This window comes from Corythoichthys intestinalis, chromosome 1, assembly GCF_030265065.1.
Source record: "Corythoichthys intestinalis isolate RoL2023-P3 chromosome 1, ASM3026506v1, whole genome shotgun sequence".
Lineage (NCBI taxonomy): Eukaryota > Metazoa > Chordata > Actinopteri > Syngnathiformes > Syngnathidae > Corythoichthys > Corythoichthys intestinalis.
In genome coordinates this window covers 76,968,425-76,989,330 of record NC_080395.1, presented here as the reverse complement: position 1 = coordinate 76,989,330, position 20,906 = coordinate 76,968,425, and the positions used below count along the sequence as shown (strand labels likewise).

The 20,906-nt window shown below is 41.6% G+C and overlaps 1 protein-coding gene across 7 annotated transcripts in view; it reads right to left on the bottom strand.

The window, feature by feature from the left end:
• The window catches only part of LOC130918623 (adenylate kinase 7-like), a 219,082-nt gene that overhangs the window by 50,132 nt on the left and 148,044 nt on the right, over nucleotides 1-20,906 (bottom strand). For all 7 annotated transcript variants that reach the window (XM_057840478.1, XM_057840497.1, XM_057840487.1 and 4 more), the window contains 2 exons: nucleotides 19,660-19,737; nucleotides 13,682-13,831 (listed from right to left, as the gene is read on the bottom strand). In XM_057840478.1, coding sequence (XP_057696461.1) covers nucleotides 13,682-13,831; nucleotides 19,660-19,737 — 228 coding nt within the window. The remainder of the gene's footprint in view (nucleotides 1-13,681; nucleotides 13,832-19,659; nucleotides 19,738-20,906) is intronic.

The following is a 20,906-nucleotide window of genomic DNA, read 5'->3' as shown; positions in this document are numbered from 1 at the left end:
GGAAATATCGCAATATGTCTACATTTTTCTTAACAGACTAATGAGGGTAGAAAGGCGACATCGTAAAGAGCAAACAATCATTTCTCGTCAGCATTTGACGATCTGAGATGCAGGGACGACAGGGGAGCTGACCGGATTATTTTATTTATTAATACCAGTTGCAAAAATTCAATACGATCATCTTAATACTGATTTGCAATTAAACTGTCAAATATCAAAATGTAGTATTGTCTTTATTTCAGAGCAGCACATTCGACAACTAGCTATTTACACTTATAGTTTTAACAATAGTGAGTAAAAATAATAGTGATGAGCATAAAAACAAAAATACAACAGAGCGAGAGGTAAATATGATGTGTTGGTCGTTCCATATTTAGAAATTAAACTTTTGATTTATTTTTATTTTCGTGACAGCAAGCATGCTGCGTTGGCTGGTAGCAGGCTAGCAGCAGCATTGTATATGTGATCAAGAACATGCTAAAGAAAGTCCGTGCGCCCCCGACCCCAAACCCCCACTCCCCCCACAAAAGGAAAATGTTTAACCGTGACCTAAATCGAAATGCAAGCACGAGCCATGACTTTGAGCCCATAGAACTAGGACAGACGACGCGGAAGTTCTCCCTCGCTTTTGCAGCAGCGGGAGGGAGACAAAGCTGTCTGTGAAAGCAGAATGATATCGCCTGTCACTCATTACTGAAACTACGATGAGCGGTCAATGAGGAGCCTGTATGCAAGAGAGAGGGAGGGACCAAGAATGTCACTTCCCGTTCAGTTATACTGCGAAGCGGTCTTTGGTGATTCGTTCGGCAACGTCATTTCCCCTTCACTAACCAAACGATTCATTTGGACGGGGAGGGAGATGAGGGGGGCGAACGATTCGTTGAACGATTTGTTTGAACGAATCTTTTTACTGAACGATCTGGAATGGATTCGTTTACTCAAGTGAATGACAGATCCCGTCACTACCCTGAAAACAACGGCAGCAGGCACCACAATAACAATAGCCTGTTTTACTCTGATGAGAACTGTTCTGACTACCTATAAGGGTGCTCACAACGGCCTGGGGATGGAGGCAAGACAAAGCATCTAAGCCCGTGAAGGTGGACAATATGGACATTTGCATGCTAGTGCTGCTGATTTCCACACCATGAAAGACTGAAATTGCTGGACAGAGGCTCGAACATGATTTTGTTTTAACAAAAGGCAGAACCTCTGTGAACTTTTCAAATGTAAAGTGCGTTATAAATAAAATGTATTATTATTAGGGCCCGAGGAGGGAGCAGTATGCTGTGACGTCGTTACTCTCGCGAGACTCAGTAGACGCATGACGCAATCAACTGGCTAGGCTAGCAAGTAACTTTGCTCAAGAAGACTTCAACTAATTTTTCCCAAAAATTATACACGATCGTGATTTACCTTTTTTCTCCGACTCCGCCACACATCAAGGAAACGCCATGGCAACATCCAGTCAACGCAGTGATCTCCCGGCGAAGCGTAAAAAGGCAGATTCTATTGATTCGGCTACATCGACCGAAGATCTGTTGTTAGCAAGCCCACCCGAATACACAAAGTCACTTAGCGAGGGAATTGGATCAATCGATAAGAAAATATCGATAGCATTAGAAATCCTTCAAGCCGAGATTAAAGAGTTAAAAGAAAGCCTCGTGTTTACTCAGCAGGAGGTAGTATATCTCAAATCGCAAAACGATATCCTTAAAGGCGCCTTCGAGTCGACGACAGGTCTATTAGAATCCCTGAAAAAAGAGAATAAGATAATGAAAGAATCTATTTTGGACCTTCAATCAAGGAGCATGAGGGACAATTTAATTTTCTCTGGCATCGAAGAAAAAACAGTAGAGAAACCAGAAGCCCTCGTTAAGTCATTTATGGCAACATCTCTCAAGCTGCCCAAGGAAATGGTGGATTCGATCAAGTTTGCGAGGGTACACCGTCTTGGGAAGCCAAGAGGAAGCGGTCCGCGTCCAATAATCGCCAAGTTCGAGTTCTACCAGCAGAAAGTACTGGTGAAATCCAAAGGAAGAGAATTACAAGGAACAAGATTCGGCATGAATGATCATTTCCCGCGCGAGATCAACGAAAGACGGAAAATCCTCTATCCAATTCTGAAGCGGTCCAGAGCAGAGGGCAAACGTGCAATTATCACGTTTGACAAACTTTTCATTGATGGTCAACTATACCGAGACAAAGTGCTCACCCCATGGCTATTCTGACCGATAAGTAATGCCTAAATATTTCTATTATGCATACAATGCTGAATGTAGCTGTCTTGATTTAAGCAAGACATATGTATAGATTAGGGAGGCTTAATACTTAGTCTGCTATTCCTAAACACTTCCAGTATGCATATAATGCTGAATTAAATTGTTTTGGGTTGATTAAGGCACATATGTAGAATAGGGCTGCATGATAACTATTTTGTCTGTACCTTCGAAACACTTCCAGTTCGTATATAATGCCGAATTAAGTTGTCTTTTGTTTGAGCAAGGCACATGTGTAGATTAGGATTGCATGATAATCACTTTGTCTGTACTTCCTAAACACTTCCAATATGTACACAATGCCGTATTAAGTAGATTTGATTTCAACAATGCACACGTACAGATCAGGGTTGCATGATAATCACTTAGTCTAGAAGAGTCACGCATGTCTCACACTACACATTTCTATACTGGCGCTCATATCTTTTCTTCTTTTTCTGGGTTATTTGTCTCACCTTTTCCACACCGCTGTTTTCAAACACACACTGAGTACACACTTTAAAATTGTAATGTTTTGTGTTGATGCTACTCACGTATTTAATCCTTCTAACAACGTCTTAATGTTGTGTGAATTATGCCAAGAGGTTTACAAAAAATTGCACTCAGTTTTATTAGAATTTGATTTATTACATACTCGTATGGCTTCTAATGAATGTGAATGGTTGTTGACATTCAGGACCGAATATTATAACACACATCCTGAGATCATTACTTTCCTTAAGATACTTATAAATATCCGCATATGACGTATATAAATTTTGTTTCATTTAATGTGAATGGCTTCCGATCGCAGGCAAAGAGAACTAAAATTATGGAATACATCACCAAATTAAAGGCAGACCTCTTCTTTATGCAAGAGTCACATCTAGCCAAATCCGAAGAGAAATATTTTAAACACTCAAATTTTAACTTGATGTATTCAGCCAGCTATAACAGCAGACAAAGAGGAGTATCAATATTAATAAATAAAAGAATCTCGTTCACATTAAATAGTGCAATTGCAGACCCGGAAGGTAGATTCATAATAGTACAAGCCACCATAAGTAATAAACTGTTCACATTAGTGAACATATATGCCCCAAACAACGAGGACACACAGTTCTTCCACAATATCTTTGGTAAACTGAGTGACATGTCAGAGAGCTCAACAATTATTATAGGAGGGGACTTTAACACAACTCTTGATCCAAGTATAGATAGCTCCAATTTTAAACTCACTAAACAGTCACAAACCGCAAGAACCATTAGGAAATATATGGACGATTTCGGCTTAAGTGACGTCTGGAGAGCAAAACATTTAACAAAAAGGGAATATACCTTTCAATCCCTAGCCCATGGTTCATGTTCAAGAATAGATTTTTTTCTAGCGAATAATTCCGCTATTAATAATATTTCGCCAAGAATACATCCAATAATCATCAGTGATCATGCACCAATTTCTTTAGCCCTTAAAATTGACTCCCGCACGACACCCCACGCAACCTGGCGCTGTAATGATTCCTTATTAGATGACCCAGCATTTGATACATTCGTTAAGAAAGAATGGAAAGACTTTATGGAACTTAACGATTCCCCAAACATCTCACCATCATTGCTTTGGGAAACAGGAAAATGCGTAATTCGAGGCAAGATTATCTCATATTCATCATATAAAAAAAAACAAGAACAGAAGTTGGAAAACGAATTAGAAATAAAAATCAAACAACTGACGGAGGAATTCGCCAATAATCCCACAGACAATACCACAAAAGAACTTTTCAGCGCCAAAGAACGGCTCAATAGTATTCTGTCTAAAAAAACTCAGTTTCTGTTACAACAACTACGATATACCAACTTTGAGCATAATAACAAATCCGGGAAATATTTAGCAAACCAACTCGAACGTAACAAAGAAAAAACATTAATTACAACAATACAAGATTCAGCCGGCGTAATAACACAATCCCCAGAAAAAATTAACGAAACTTTCTATAGCTACTACAAAAACTTATACTCGGTGACAATTGATCATAATGAAGACATTGACCTATTCGTTAACAATCTTGACATCCCCCAAATAACTTTGGAAAGCCAACAATTGCTAGATACCCCACTTACCCTCGCTGAATTATGGAATGCCGTAAAGGACATGCCAACAGGTCGCGCACCGGGGCCCGACGGGTTCTCGACATCATATTTTAAACACTTTTGGAATATGCTGGCACCACTTTTCTATAGAATGGTCCAAGAAATCAGTGCAAAGGGTCAAATTAGAGACAATATGAACACTGCAGTAATCAAACTACTGCCAAAAGAAGGGAAAGACCTAACCCAACCAGCAAACTATAGACCAATATCCTTAATGAATACAGATATTAAAATTATTGCAAAGGCTTTAGCTACTAGATTAGAACAAACTCTTCCCACTATAATTCATAAAGACCAGACCGGCTTTATTAAAGGACGTAACTCTACAAACAATATAAGACGCGTGTTAAATCTTATTAATATTGCACAGAATTATAAACAGAAAGCAATTATCCTCTCTTTGGACGCAGAAAAAGCATTTGACAAAGTCAACTGGATTTTTCTCTTCAAAGTTTTGGAAAAATTTGGCTTCGGTGAGCCATTTATCCGCTGGATAAAAATATTCTACAACGCCCCAAAAGCCACTGTAAACACAAACGGGGTCATCTCACAGAGTTTCTGTCTTCAAAGGGGAACTCGACAAGGCTGTCCACTCTCACCCCTATTATTTGCTCTATTTATTGAACCATTAGCAATTGCAATAAGACAAAACGCTAATATCAAAGGGATCTGCTCGCACACATCGGAACACAAAATTAACTTATACGCAGACGATATACTTCTATATCTAGAAAAACCAGAATCCTCCCTACATGAGACTTTTGAACTAATAAAGACATTTTCACAAATATCAGATTATGCTATAAATTGGTCAAAATCAATTATAATGCCCTTATCAACAAACTCATGGAATCCTGCAAATCAAAATCACAATATTCCAATAGGGAATATAAAGTATCTTGGAATCAACATTTCACCAAAACTTACAGAATTAATTAAACTAAACCATACACCCCTCCTAGCAAAAATATGTGAAGATTTGACACACTGGAATAATCTACCCATCTCACTTTTGGGCCGGATAGCAACAGTCAAAATGAAAGTATTACCACAAATAAACTATTTGTTCTCAATGATCCCCTTTAAACCCACTCAAAAATGGTTTCAAGACCTAGACTCAGCCGTCACAAAATTCTACTTTAAAAACAAGAAAAACCGAATTAGCCTTGCCAAATTGCAAAGAAATAAACCAGAGGGGGGTCTAGAGGCCCCTAATTTCCAACACTATTATATAGCAAATCAAATACAATATCTTATTAGGTGGTTATATCTTAACACTGAACAACAGTCATGGCTAGAATTAGAGCAAACAGACTGCAACCAAATACAATTGGCAAACCTCCCCTTTATTAGCTCTAGTATTAAGCACCATAGCTGCTTCAAAAACCCAATGATAGCATGTACCTTGAAAGCCTGGTGGAGAGGTATGGAAATTACGCAATCACAACAAGCCCCGTGTAAATTCTCACCAATCTGGCACAACCCAGACTTTGTAGTTAATAAAATTCCTATTTATTTCAGCACATGGGATGATACGGGAATAAACCAGTTACAGCATTTGTTTAAAGATAATACATTCATGTCATATGAAAAAATAGTACAAGATTTCCAGATCAAAGGGGTCAATTTCCTTCAATACAATAAAATCAGGGCAGCCATCAGAAGCAAATTTCCATCACTAACGGGTACGTTAGACCCACCACCTTTCGTAAATAAAATAATAAATATACATCCTCAACAAAAAAAAATACTTTCAAAAGTATATAAAGCCCTCTCATGTAACAACTCTACTTGCCTACCAATCGAAAAATGGAATAACGAACTTTCGGTAACATTAGATAATAACTATTGGTCCAACATCTGTAAAAATGCATTTATAATGACAAAGAATAAGAACCTTCAGCTTATACAGTTCAAAATACTGCACAGATGGCATATTACTCAATCTAAAATGCACAAAATGGGGTTCTCCCAATCCGATAAATGTATAAGCTGCAACGAAGATATTTCAGATACATACTTTCATGCTCTTTGGCAATGTAAACCAATACAAGATTTCTGGGCACAGATAACGAAGAAACTCTCTTTCCTATTGAACTGCAGGATTCCATTGTCTCCAACTCTTTGTCTGCTTGGCGATCTGAATACAGTGAATATCTCTATCCATCAAACCCGTCCACTACTAGCAAGTCTAACGATAGCCAAAAAAACAATATTGTTGAATTGGAAAAACAAACAAAACATTAGCATTAACCAATGGCTAAATCTAATCATTGAATATATAACATTAGAGAAAATATCTGCCAAACAGACAAATAAAATGGACAAATACGAACAACAGTGGGAAACGGTCGCAAGAATGATGAACATAGACTAAGGATTCTCTCTCACCTGCGAAGGAATGCCACAAAAATAATAAAATTGTATACATAAATGGATGTATGCGGGGTGTCCAGGGAAGTTGTATGCATCCTTCTGCAGCTGGAAACTGGACATGTTTAAATCCGAATTGTTTTATACACTCCCAACAGCATGTAATAAATAATTTTTCTTCCTTCACAGTTTAGTCGGTCAATGGGCTTATTTTACAAGGATACTCATGGACAATTTGGTTTCCAGCTGCTGGGGATCATATGCAACTTTTTTTGGAACACCCTATATATTACTTATCAGACTTGGAACAATTAAGGAACTATGCGTAAATAATACACTTCACTGGTCCTTGGCATACATCTAATGGTGTTTGATAAACCTCTTCTTCTATCAGCTTTACAGGTGGAGTTTGTTGGCGTCCTGCCCTGGGCCGTCCCGCCGCAGGTCTTGGCCCCCGGGATTTTCGGCCGGGGCTTGTCCGGTTGCGTCTGGCTGTGCGGGGGGTCCCGTCGGGCGTGCGCTGGTGTCGTGGGCGGGTGGGGGGGCCGTGCGGGTGCCGGTCCGGGGCCGCGGCCCTTCCCCGGCCGGCCGGGGTGGGGTTGGGGTGGGGGCCGGGGGGTGTATGCGGCAGCCATGGTTCCCTCCCAGGTCCGCCCGGCCGGAGCCGCGTCTCCCTGTACCGGGTGCCGGGGAGGTGCCCTCTGGTGCCATACCGCGCGCCCCTCTTGGCCCGGGGGTGGGTTGTGGGGGGTGCGCTTCTCTCCCCTTGGTCTGTTTCCGGCCCTGTCTGCCTCCCTGGGCCGCGGCGGCCGCGGCTGCCCCCCGGCCGGCGGGGTCGTTAGCGGGGCCCGCGGGGCCTAGGGTGAGGCTTGTTGTCCCTTGCCGGTGGGGTGGACGCCCCCTGGTCGCCGGCGCTTGGTGTGGCGCCTGCTCGGGGTGCGGGGTGGGTGGGAGGGGGGTGGGCGGTCGCGGAGGCGCCGTGGGTGTTCTGGGGCGGGGATTGATCGGGGCCCTGACGCTTCTTCCGCCCTGGGGCCGGTGGTTCTGGTGGACGGGGCCACGCCCGCGGGAGCCTGCCTCTTAACTCACGCACTTCTCACTTCGGCACTGTAAATATTTTTCACCCTGGCACTTACATGCTCATACATTTCTCCGGGGAGAGTTGGGACGGGGCTTTACAGTCCCAGCCCGACTCCCCCCTGTTTTTAATGCACCACACACCAAGGTTGTGGGATGGTTGGGACCTGCTGGGGGGGGGGGGGGGCCTCACGGCTGCCTCCTCACCACAGGCCCCGCCATCCCTGCACCTTTTTTAAATGCACCACACACATCATACTCCACAGGAGGGCTCTGGCAAAGGGCGGTGGGACGGGCGGCTGGACAGAAACTCCATGCTGCGGTCCCACTGCCCCAAGCCAAGCTCTCCTATTTTAATGCATACATTGCACTACCCTCCCCTCACACCCCCATCACGGTGCTGGGTGATGGCTGCCAGTCGGGAACCTGGCAGCCACAGTAATAGGGTGGTAGGTGGGTCCCACACTTTTTCTATATGGCGTGGCTCCCGGGGTGTGGCCTCCCCTCTGCCTCGGCTGCCGGCCGCGGGAGTGGGTTGGGGGGTCGGGTCTCCGATCTTGCGTCGCCCCATGGCAGTCCCTGGGCGTTCTCCTGCCTCCGCCTTCCCCTCTCTTCTCTGGCTGGGCGTCCGCCCTGCGCTCCGTCGCGGGTCGCTGGCTGGGCGCCGGTGTATCAGCGGGGTGTCGCCTGCACCGGCGGGGGACCCTGCCTTGCCTGGGGCTTGGTGGGCCGCTGGGGGTCCCGTGGCGTGCCGTGCCGGTTGGGGGGCTGTGGCTCGTGGTCCGGGTGGGCGGGCGGGGGTGGGTGTAGGCGTGGGGTTGGTGATGCGTCCCCTCCTGCCATCCCTGAAGGCCGGTTGATGGGCGCGCGGGTGGCCCGGGGGACCACCCTGGGTCCCGGGGGGGGGTGACGGTGGCTCCTTTGCTGGGCGGTTGGAGGAGGGGTGGGCTGCGCATGGATCCCCCCGCCCGCCCTCCCTCCCCGGGCTGGCTGGGTGTGGGCCGTGGCCCTGGGTTGGTGCCCGCGCGGTCTCTCCGCCCGTCTGTGTGGCTGTCGCGTGCCCGGTGGGGCTTGCGTGCTGCTGGATGTGGTAGGGCATGCTCGGGTTGGGGGTTCCGGTGCCGGGATTGGCGATGCGGCGGCGTAGGGTTGGTCGCCAACGGGCTTTCACTCATAAGAGATTCACACGATTACTGGGTTCTAGATCACAGAACTGATTTGTGTACACTCTACCCCTTTCAATCACTTAGTTTATAGTCTTATAGACACCCCCACCCCCATTCTCCTCTTTCACTGGCCAATAGGCCCCCACATGGTGTAAACCGGAAATACATCTCGCTGACGATAGCACCAGCATATTAGTAACTAGTTTAGATGTTCAATGTATTTCTTGTTGTTGTTTGTGTATGTGTTTCTTTTCTTTCTTCTCTTGTATTTCTTTTCTTCTGTCCCCCCATAATCCCTTCCTGTTCGCTGCTTTGTCATAATAAAAAGGTATTTTGAATGATCACAATGGGAGTATGTCAGACTCTCAATGTGAAACATTAAAACTGTTCAGAATCCGGGCACTTAGACTTCCATTCTCTGTGTCAAACAGCTGAACAGGACAGGTTTAAAAAAAAAAAAAAAAAAAAAAAAAAAAAAGAACTAGGACAGACGACGCGGAAGTTCTCCCTCGCTTTTGCAGCAGCGGGAGGGAGACAAAGCTGTCTGTGAAAGCAGAATGATATCGCCTGTCACTCATTACTGAAACTACGATGAGCGGTCAATGAGGAGCCTGTATGCAAGAGAGAGGGAGGGACCAAGAATGTCACTTCCCGTTCAGTTATACTGCGAAGCGGTCTTTGGTGATTCGTTCGGCAACGTCATTTCCCCTTCACTAACCAAACGATTCATTTGGACGGGGAGGGAGATGAGGGGGGCGAACGATTCGTTGAACGATTTGTTTGAACGAATCTTTTTACTGAACGATCTGGAATGGATTCGTTTACTCAAGTGAATGACAGATCCCGTCACTACCCTGAAAACAACGGCAGCAGGCACCACAATAACAATAGCCTGTTTTACTCTGATGAGAACTGTTCTGACTACCTATAAGGGTGCTCACAACGGCCTGGGGATGGAGGCAAGACAAAGCATCTAAGCCCGTGAAGGTGGACAATATGGACATTTGCATGCTAGTGCTGCTGATTTCCACACCATGAAAGACTGAAATTGCTGGACAGAGGCTCGAACATGATTTTGTTTTAACAAAAGGCAGAACCTCTGTGAACTTTTCAAATGTAAAGTGCGTTATAAATAAAATGTATTATTATTAGGGCCCGAGCACTAAGCGTGCGAAGGCCCTATTGTTTTGCAGAGGGTTTTTTTTTTATTTTATTTTTTTTTTTTTTTATGGCAAATGAAAACGGCCAATTTGGAGGCCTGAACATGCACAAAAAGTCACCAAAATTTGCACATACGTGCGGAAAATTGTAAATTTCGATAATTTTGCAACGTTGCAAAAAAATGTAACAAAATGGCTCAGTGGCGCCCCCTTGAACTTTTAAAATTGGCCTATAACATTAGGGTCTGTCAGCGTAGAGCGATGAAATTTGGGGACTTTTTACCTTGTCCAAAACCGCTCCCCAAAAATATTTTTACCCATATTCCAAACCCAACAGGAAATCGGTTATTTTGGATCGAATATGAAATTCATATCGATTTACCGGGTGCACATTTGAGACCTTTTCGCCGAGGGAGTTTGTTAGATCATCTTCAAAATTGGTGCGATTGTTCAGGAGACATATGAAATCTTAAGTTTTTAAAATGGTGCGTTTTCATTCACGGGTCTGACCTGGGCGTGGTGCCAAAGTCGGCCATTTTTTCAGCAAAATGACAAATTCAGTAAATGACTAATAGTTCCTTGACACAACGTTCAATCTTTTTCATATGTGGCATGTATGTGTAGTATCCCACCCTTAACACGAGTGCATTGAAATATTACCCATTAGGCCTAGCGCCTCCTAGTGAGAACAGGAAATGCCTTTTTTTACGAGACAGGTTCCTCCTCCAAGGGAAAAAAAATCTGTTGACCTCAAACCTGCATCAGGGGAGCCTTAAGACCCGTGTTCAGGTGCCTGATGAAAAATATTGAGGTTTCGTTGAAGCGGAGGGGACCAAACAGGAAAGTGAAAATGACCGTCAAAAATGTGTCTCACAAAAAACTTTGAACAGTCATAACTCAGCAGATATACAACATATCTGCGCCAAACTTCCCGTGCTTGTTGAGAGTCATACCTTGAAGGGCCTTGTAAGGGTCATTTGCATCAACTCTACAGTGCCAACTAGTGGCAACAGAAAGGAGTTTTAAAACAGGCCTTTCCTATTGGGTTTTTTCAACGTAGAGCAATGAAATTTGGGGAGTCCATACTCTATGCAAAACTGTTCCAAAAAGTCTCTTGCACCCATTTTCCAAATCCAACAGAAAATCGGGTATTTTGGATCGAATGTGAAAATTTTATCCATTTGTAGTATAGTTTACATTTGGAGGCCTGAATATGCACGAAAACTCACCAAATTTTGCACATACATGCGGCTTCGCGTGGATTTCGATAATCTTGCGACGTTACAAAAAAAATGTAACAAAATGGCTCAGTGGCGCCCCCTTGAATTTTTCAAAAAGGCGTTTCCTATTAGGTTTTTTTTTAATCGTAGAGCAATGAAATTTGGGGAGTCGATACCTTGTGCAAAACTGCTCCAAAAAGTCTCTTGAACCCATATTCCAAACCCAACAGGAAATCGGGTATTTTGGATCGAATATGAAATTTTTATCAATTAACAGGGTGCACGTTTGAGACTTTATCACAGACGGAGTTAGTTGGATCATCTTCAAAATTGGTTAGACTATTCAGGAGACATAGGAGATCTAAAATTTTCAAAATGGTGCGTTTTCATCCATGGGTCTGACCTGGGCTTTGTGCCAAAGTCGGCCATTTTTTCGGCAAAATGACAAATTCAGTAAAAGACTAATAGCTGCTTGACACAACGTTCAATCTTTTTCATATCTGGCATGTATGTGCGGGATCCCACCCTTAACACGAGTGCATTGAAACATTACCCATTAGGCCTAGCGCCCCCTAGTGGGAACAGGAAATGCCTTTTTTTTACTAAACAGGCTCCTCCTCCAAGTAAAAAAATATATTCACCTGAAACCTGCATCAGGGGAGCCATAAGACATGTGTTCAGGTGCCTGATGAAAAATACTGAGGTTTGGTTGAAGCAGAAGAGTCCAACAGGAGAAGTGAAAATGACTGAAGCCATTTCGTCTCACCACAAGTTTTGAACAGTCATAACTTCTACAACATATCTGCGCCAAACATCTCGTGATTGTTGAGTCATACTCTGAAGGGTCCTGTAGGGGTCATTTGCCACAGCGCCAACTAGTGGCAATAGAAAGTCACTCATTTTTCTAATATATGTCCAGTTCTTTTCAGGTTGGTCATTGTAGTTTCAAGCCCTTTTGAAATACTTATTTTACGGCCCATGTCCACATGTCTCTTTCTGTTGCAGTGACGACCCTTTATTTGCTCCTTTTTTGTAGTACTCTCTCCAATAGGGGTTTTTATCTCTTAGGTGTGTGAATGTAAAGAGGCGACTTTCGAGCATGTTAGGTTCTAATGAGATGATTAGAGAGGACGATCTGCCACCACCCTGACCTGCACACTGTCCGAGTTGCGTGAGGTCCGAGTTGCGCTAGATTGCGTGGGCCTGTTCAGTCCTGCTTGCAGGCCTAGTTATTATTATTATTACTTGTTGCCTAAATGAGAACAACAATCCAACCAGGAACAGAATGTGTGTTACATGGTGAGTGTAAAATCTTATCCATATATTTCACTCACATAAGACACTAACTTAGGGGTTGGGACTCACTGTGAGACAATGCCATTAACATACCGAATTTGCACCTGGTACGAGAGCTGCACTGCCACAGACATGGAGGGGCTTCAGAGGACAGTCAAAGGAGCACAGGAGATCTTTGGCTGTCCTCTCCCCTCCCTGATGGACATCTACTCCTCCCGGTGCCTCAGCAGAGCTCTAAACATCCTCAAGGACAGCTCACATCCGGGTTTCCAGCTGTTTGAACTGCTCCCCTCCAGGAGACACCATAGGAGTTTAAAAGCAAGACCAAACAGACTGAGGAAGAGTTTCATTGCAAAAGCCATCTCCACCCTGAACTGCCATATGTAATACATCAACCAATGTCCAAAATTCATTTACATGCAGTATTCTATGCGCAATACTTACACACATACAATATTCAACGACTTCATTGTCAAACTGCTGCTACTTAACTTCTATTCACACATATTCTATGTGCAATACTTACTGATGCGCAATATTAACATGCAATATTCAATACCATCAATGTCAAACTGCTGCTACTTCACTTTGATTATCTGCACTGCCTGAACATAGGACAATCTCATACACATTTTTTATTCATTTACATTTTATACTTGCAAGTCACTTTTGAGATTTTAACTTATCCTGCACTGTAAAGGGAGATGCTCCAAAATTTCATTCAACTGTATAATGACAATAAAGGGCTATTCTATTCAAGTTAAAGGAAAACCGTGTCACAGCTTTGTCATTAAACATCCTTTTAAAATGTGAATTGAAATTTCTCTTATAAATCACTATCAATTTGATCAATAACATATTTTATAATGACTGCAATGTAGTAAAAAAAGTACTTAAGATATAAGTTACCTATGTGATTTTTTTTTCTTTTTTTTTTTTTTCCTGTAACCTGCCAAATACATGCCACTCTTGCGGATACATACCAGCAGTCCCCTGTTTTGGCGGTACTCTTCCACCACAAGCTCTATGTTCTCCACTAGGCCAAACTCACATAACCACTGGACACAGAACAGTTCCTTGAGATGGCCTCCTTCCATGCAAAGATTGACTTGCAACAAATCAATGTCCATGATCTGTTAGGAATATCACAGACAGTATTAGAATGTTTGAGCAACTAACAATGACACTCATTTATTTTCTATGCCGTTTATCCTGTTCAAGGTGTGAAGCTGGAGCATATCCCAGCAATAATAACAATATCAGTAATAATAATGCAGTTTTTTTGTGTTTTGGGTTTCCAGTACTTTGTATTCTATTAATTTCTTACTGCAAAATGTTCTGCTTTGTATATTAACCCTTACGAGTCCTATGATCAAGCCTGCATGATCAATCCTGTGGTGTCTTTAAAGCATCGTGGAAAATGTGCGAAGCACTTTGATTAGACATAGAGCAGCATTAATGTCTCAGCAAAATATAATTTCTTCCTAGAAGTTTTTTTTAATGAGTCAAGACTGTCCTCTGGTGGTTGGCAGATTACACTCCAGGTGTAATTTGACAAAATGAAGCACGAAATCGTAGTCCTCACACCCTGAAAGGAATGTAGGCGGAATATAGGCTCTTCTTGCGGAACGTAAATACGGTGCACCATTTTACTACACAACCTTGCAGCATAAACAAAATAGGGACTTCAGTTGCAAAAAAGTTATTATTATTATATTGAGCTGCAAATTAGTTTAAAATCTTGTATATTATAGATTACCGTAATTTCCCGAATATACCGCGTACTTTTTTCCCCAAAATCAAATAAAATTATGGTGCGCATTATAAACGGGTACATGGATGGAGACAGAAATATATATATATATATATATATATATATATATATATATATATATATATATATATATATATATATATATATATATATATATATATATATATATAAACAATTTTTTTATTCACACGGCCATGTTGTGTTGAAGAAACGTATGCGGCGATCCGTTGCCGACCATTACCGTACGTGACGTCACCATTTTGTTTCGGTAATACTTCACTATGATCGGCCGAAAGATTTCGTCTGTGTTAAATTCTGCTTTTTTCACTCTTCATAAAGCACAGAATTTAGTTTCTTGAACTCAGTTGAGTCAACGTTTATTGCAGCTCCGCAACTTGGACCATAACAAATGTAACAACACAGACTTCCTGTGTCTGTCAACTATATCTGTCCCTCGGAAAACTCTAACCCATATAACAATAGTTCCTATTTTTACTGTCGTGTCGACAGCGATGAGCTCTCTCGGATTTCCGACTTACGTTCTCACTTTCATTTTACCGTATCAATCCATGGAGGAAACATTTATTCATCATGCAAGTTATACAGCAGCCTTTAAAAGAAAAGTCACATCTGTTTTGTTTTCTCCTGGATTCTGGTAAGTTCAAGAAGTTATCAGATCATATTATTACCGTACATATGGTCAGTTTACGGTAATGTTTTGAACTACCAAAGTGCTATGCTTGTGCTGTGTTTCACCAGTCAGTAAAATGATATTTCTGTATCTATACACGAGCTCTGTTTTCTTGTATTCTTCTATTTAGTGGTGCTAAAATTAGGGTGCGCATTATACACGGGTACAATAATTTTCCCTAGATTTTACAAGTAAATTTGGGGTGCGCGTTATACACGGATGCGCCTTATATTCGGGAAATTATGGTAGTTACTAACATTCAAATAAAGCATACAAAACCAACATGTCATTTAATAAGGGTTCCTTTTAGGTTTCTGCCTAGACATCAAAATACTTGACATCAAAACTCCTTCATTTACTGCGCCCCGCCTGCCTGGAAGGAGTTGTGTGACTCAGCTTCATTTATTAGAAGTCGGTGGGAGTGAAAGCCAGATTTACATTTGAAAAGTACGAAAGCTGGACCGCATACTAACCAGAAGGATTGTCTCAGGCTGATTTGTTCGAGGATCTAAGGTAATTATTATAGTTTTCGTACCATGCATGCATTTTGAAACGTTGAGGAAAAAAACAATGGGAGGAATTAGCAGCCACAGCGTTGGCATTGTACCTCGCAATATTTTATTTTTTTTTGCTTTAAACCAAGAATCGAGACCGTTTTACATCCATATCTATAAAGACGAAGAGAATTTTCAATGGAAAAAGCTTTCTTTACACATGGAGGGGGATAATTTTCGTAAATGACTAATTCGTAATATTTACGCAAAATAAATGCTACCTGCACGATTTTTTGCTTTTCACGTAGGAATCGGGAATGTTTTACGTCCATATCTATTAAGAATTCAGGGATTTAAGCATTTATTCACAAAAAATTCAATGTGAAAAGCCCTTTGTTGTTGACTTGTGGTAAGGCGGTGCCACAGTGAACTTAAATATGGCGAACGTGCGGCTCATCTTTAAGTAAAATATATGCTTGTCTTTTGCTTTTAACCAAGCCTCGAGACTTATGTATGTATCTATAAAGAATTCAGGGATTTATGCATTTGTTCTCAAGAATTTCAATGTAAAAAGCTCTTTGTTGTAGTAAGGCGGCGCCACAGTGAACTTAGACAAGCCGCACATTCGACATATTTACGCAAAATAAATGTTACCTGCACTGTTTTTTTTTTTTTTGCTTAATTCAGGGATTTAAGCATTTATTCTCAAGAATTTCAACGTAAAAAGCTCTTTCTTGTAGTAAGGCGGTGCCACAGTGAACTTAAAGTGCATGTGACACGAAAAAGCATGTTTATTTCATAATACACGTAGTATCTTATGCTCCTGAATGATATGGACCGCTTGGATTTGTGTGGAAGCGATCGCTATATTTATTTAGTTTTTTAAATCCCGCGTCATGAAAATGACTGACTTCCGGCTTCGGTCTTGCATTGAGGAGGAGGGCGCTGTGACGTGTACGGTAGAAGGCGTCCTCTTCACTATACAGTTGTGTATGAGGACGAAGGATTCAGCTGATTTTGCGGATTAATACGTTTATATTTCGTATCACGCAAGCCAAACGGCTGCAGAAAAATAATTCTGTATGAGGGAGAGGAGTATGCGCCTTTTTGGAGTTTCAAAAGGTTCCCATTCACCGTGGATATTGGCCTAAACAAGCCCAACTACTGTGGGACCATTGGACTTACAAGGAAGTGAGTAAACATCTTGTTTAGTATTATGACAAATATTAATACAGTTATTACAAAGTAAACACGACAAACTTTCTTTAAATAAAAGACTACTTACGTTTGATCATTGATAGGCATGTAAAACGCTCTCCTCATGCACATTAGCAGGACGTTAGCTGCTCAACAACTGCAGCAACCCTCCTCTGGGGAACGAACTGTAAATTGCTCTCCGCCGGGCGGTTTGCCGATCCGCGAAGACAATCGGCAAGCCAGCCGTCATGTCAAATAATCCAAGCTAGTTATGTGTGATTTTTCGCATGGAAGACTTTGAAACATCACTCGGTTCGGGTTAGCATGTCGGCTAGCTTTCACGCCTTTTGGTTTGTTTATATTCTCCGAAGCCAGGGAAGGGAAATGACATATGTCCGATTTAGGTGTCATAAAATATCGTTCGGGAGGTGCGACAGTAAAGGTGAAGTCGACAGTTTTGACCATTATGGAGTAATTTTGCCATGTCGTCCTGAATAAATGCGTTTTTATGATTTCATATTCCATTTAGCACAAGACTGTTATTTGTCATGACGATGCCATTTATTTAGCAGTTGGGGAAAATGCTTGGATAAAAAGAAAATGCTGTAAAAATATTGAAGTAAAGAGACAGAAACAATGACATTTTGCAGCTCTCTTCGTCGCGTTTTCCTCGTTGTGAATAGTTCCCCCTCAATGGGCTGAATAGTACAACCGATGAGCCCAGTCTACCGCTGACGTCATCCACCTGTTGGGGACGATAAAGCCCTATAATGGTAGGCGTGGCCAGCCGGCAGATTAAAAGACTAATTTCTCGTCATCTGCGCTTTGCTAAATTGTTGTATATAGTAGAATTGTCTCAAAATATGATTCTAATTCACATAATAATGGCATTTAAGACTTTTTTTCTCATGTCGTGTGCTCTTTAAAGACAAGCCGCACATTCAACATATTTACGCAAAATAAATGTTACCTGCACTTTTTTTTTTTTTTGCTTAATTCAGGGATTTAAGCATTCATTCACAAGAATTTTCAATCGAAAAACCTCATTGTTTTGCTATAGGGGCCATGTTGGAAACAATCAGCTTTTACGTGTTTTATTTTATGTAATATTTCAATCGAATAACGTTCAGTGAAACACCATGGTCCTACACCGACCCCTACGCCAACGGCAACAAGCAGATCTTTGTCTACTTTGACCCCGTGCACCTTCGGAAGGTCATCTAAAGTAGCTTCCACAACAACTGCTGTATGGTGCCGCCCAGGTGTCCTGGGGCTGAAGTAAGTGGTCAACCTTATTCACTTCATAAAAAAGATTAATCAAAACACCTATCTTTCCAAAACAAACCTGTTTATTAGGAGCTGAGAGGATGAGGACGGCCCGACTCTCAAGCCGGAAGGTGCTGGCCAGGTGGGAGAACTACAAGTCTGTCAAGGCCGGCTACAAATTGACCCAGAAGGTGCTGGCGCGCTCTTTGATCGAAAAGCAGAGCGTCTGGCTTATTATGGCGGTCGTCATCCTCAAGACAGTCACACAGGCAAGGAGGATCACAGGGACACACAGGGTCGACATCCTGGAGATGTTTCAAGGGACAAGGGGGACCTGGAGACAGGCCGGATGGTCCTTAAGCGGCCATCTCTCCCCATAGCCCACATGGCGTCCTTCGGAATGTCGCTGTAGGACTCCCTGATGTGCAGGAAGCCCAAGAGCACCTGCTGGAGTTCCTGGCGGTCCCTCTTCAACTGTTTTGGTGCGAACTTCTCCAAGGATGTTAATTCAGAAGTGAGGAAGAACAAGGCCTTGGAGTGGCAGGCCAGCAGGAAAAGGAGCAGAGTCGAGGAGGGCGGAAAGGAGATGGCGAGGAACAGGGACTTGCACAAGTCGAGGAAGCTGACCAGAAAACGCAAGGCATAGAAAAAGGCAATGTGATTGTTGAAAGACGAGGATCACATCCCGGTGACACCATATTGATTATTTGCACTGCCGAAATTATAGGACTATTTCATACGCATTTTAGATTTATGTTTATTTAGATTTCATACATGCACGTCACTTTTGAGATTTTAACTTATACTGCACTGTAAAGGGATGCTCCACAATTTCATTGTATAACTGTATAATGATAACAAAGGGCTATTCTAGTCAATAATAAGTTGTGATTGTATATAGAATTTACGAATAATCCATTTACATATTATTTATAATTGATTCTGCATGTTCTCCTCAAGTATTAAGTTTCTGATGTTAAATTGAGTGATTTATTAGCTGTTGAAAACTTGCAGTAATTTTTTTTTTTTTGTTATACTTATATATAAAAAAATAATCGGGATTTAATAAGGGAACGACTTTGAATTATTTATGCCGCTGCTCATGGAGACCCATATATGGCTAAGGTAGGTGACTGTTTTGGTTATAGGTAGGTAGCATCCTTGGTTTTGAAAATATTTGAATTTGTTTTTAAAAATACGCCCCCTATGGATCGGCCCGTTTCCCATGTCATGTCAAGTAGTATGAAGTCTTTGGTTTCTGTTTAAAAAAAAAAAAAAAAAAAAAAAACAGCTTTAATATCGTGCACATCCCCAAATGTTCATGACATTTGGCAACTTTAAATGTGTGTATACATAAATTTTAGCAAGAACCACAGAGATTTACACATATGATGTCCTTTTGCAAGCTGAACTAAATGATGTCGTGGCCAATTTAATTTGACACATTTAAAATATAATTTTCTGTCATTCTATTATTGTGAGTGTACAACTGTGTCTTTTGAAGTCTTCGGAAAACAAAATGTTTCGGTTGCAACCTACACTCAGGTCTTGTTTTAGAAAGGCCTCTTCAAATGGCTTTCTCCGGATCTTCCCCAATCCAAGTGCGCATGCAATGGTCTGATTAAAACAAAATCAAATGTGAATTCACATCCCTACAAAGACAGCATTTACAACCTGAAACATGAACATAAAAGTACACTCATTTCACATCTCCAAAATTACTGGCATTGAAAAAAAGCTTGTCATTCTCATAGTCTCACTTGATGATTCTTAAAATGACTGAAATCCGTGTTTTTCATGGGGTAGGTTGGCTTGTAAAAGATTTGAACCAACAATCCCAACAGTTCCAGTCAATACTAATTTCTGCCTTTGGACATTTTGTCCAATGAACAGATTTGTCAGAGAAAATGTAATCATCTAACATCATTGTTTAAATATAATTTCAGGAAGGAATAGGCAGTTGACAAGATCTACAATAAAATCCATACACGCAAGTGATTCATGATCATTTAACAAGTTAAAAAAAGGAAAAACAGGGTAAAAGAAAAAAAAAAAAATAACCTTGACAATGGTCAATAGAAGGGAGGGCATATAACTGATTTAAGCAACATAAAAACTAACATTCAACTAACACTCTGTCCAAAGAGACGAATTAATGAGATTTCAAAAGCTAGTAATGTATTAGGGGAACAATAGTTTTGAATCATGTTGTTTTGATTTCTTTAAATCTTGTGCATGCATTGTCAACTTCTCATGTTTTGTTTCTTGTATTCCTTGTCGTTGCAGACAGCATAGCTTTCCTTTTTTTCTCCCGATTTGAATAGGTTGTCGGGGAAGGAGCAAAAAAAGGGAAGTGCAGGCTTCACTGTTCACAGCCTTTCTCCAGTTACAGTGGGGCAAATAAGTATTTAGTCAACAACTACTTGTGCAAGTTCTCCCACTCGAAAATATTAGAGAGGCCTGTAATTGTCAACATGGGTGAAACCTCAACCATGAGAGACAGAATGTGGGAATAAAACCAAAAAATCACATTTTTTTTATTTTTAAAGAATTTATTTGCAAATCATGGTGGAAAATAAGTATTTGGTCAATACCAAAAGTTCATCTCAATACTTTGTTATGTACCCTTTGTTGTCAATAACGGAGGCCAAACGTTTTCTGTAACTCTTCACAAGTTTTTCACACACTGTTGCTGGTATTTTGGCCCATTCCTCCATGCAGATCTCCTCTAGAGCAGTGATGTTTTGGGGCTGTCATTGGGCAAAACGGACTTTCAACTCCCTCCA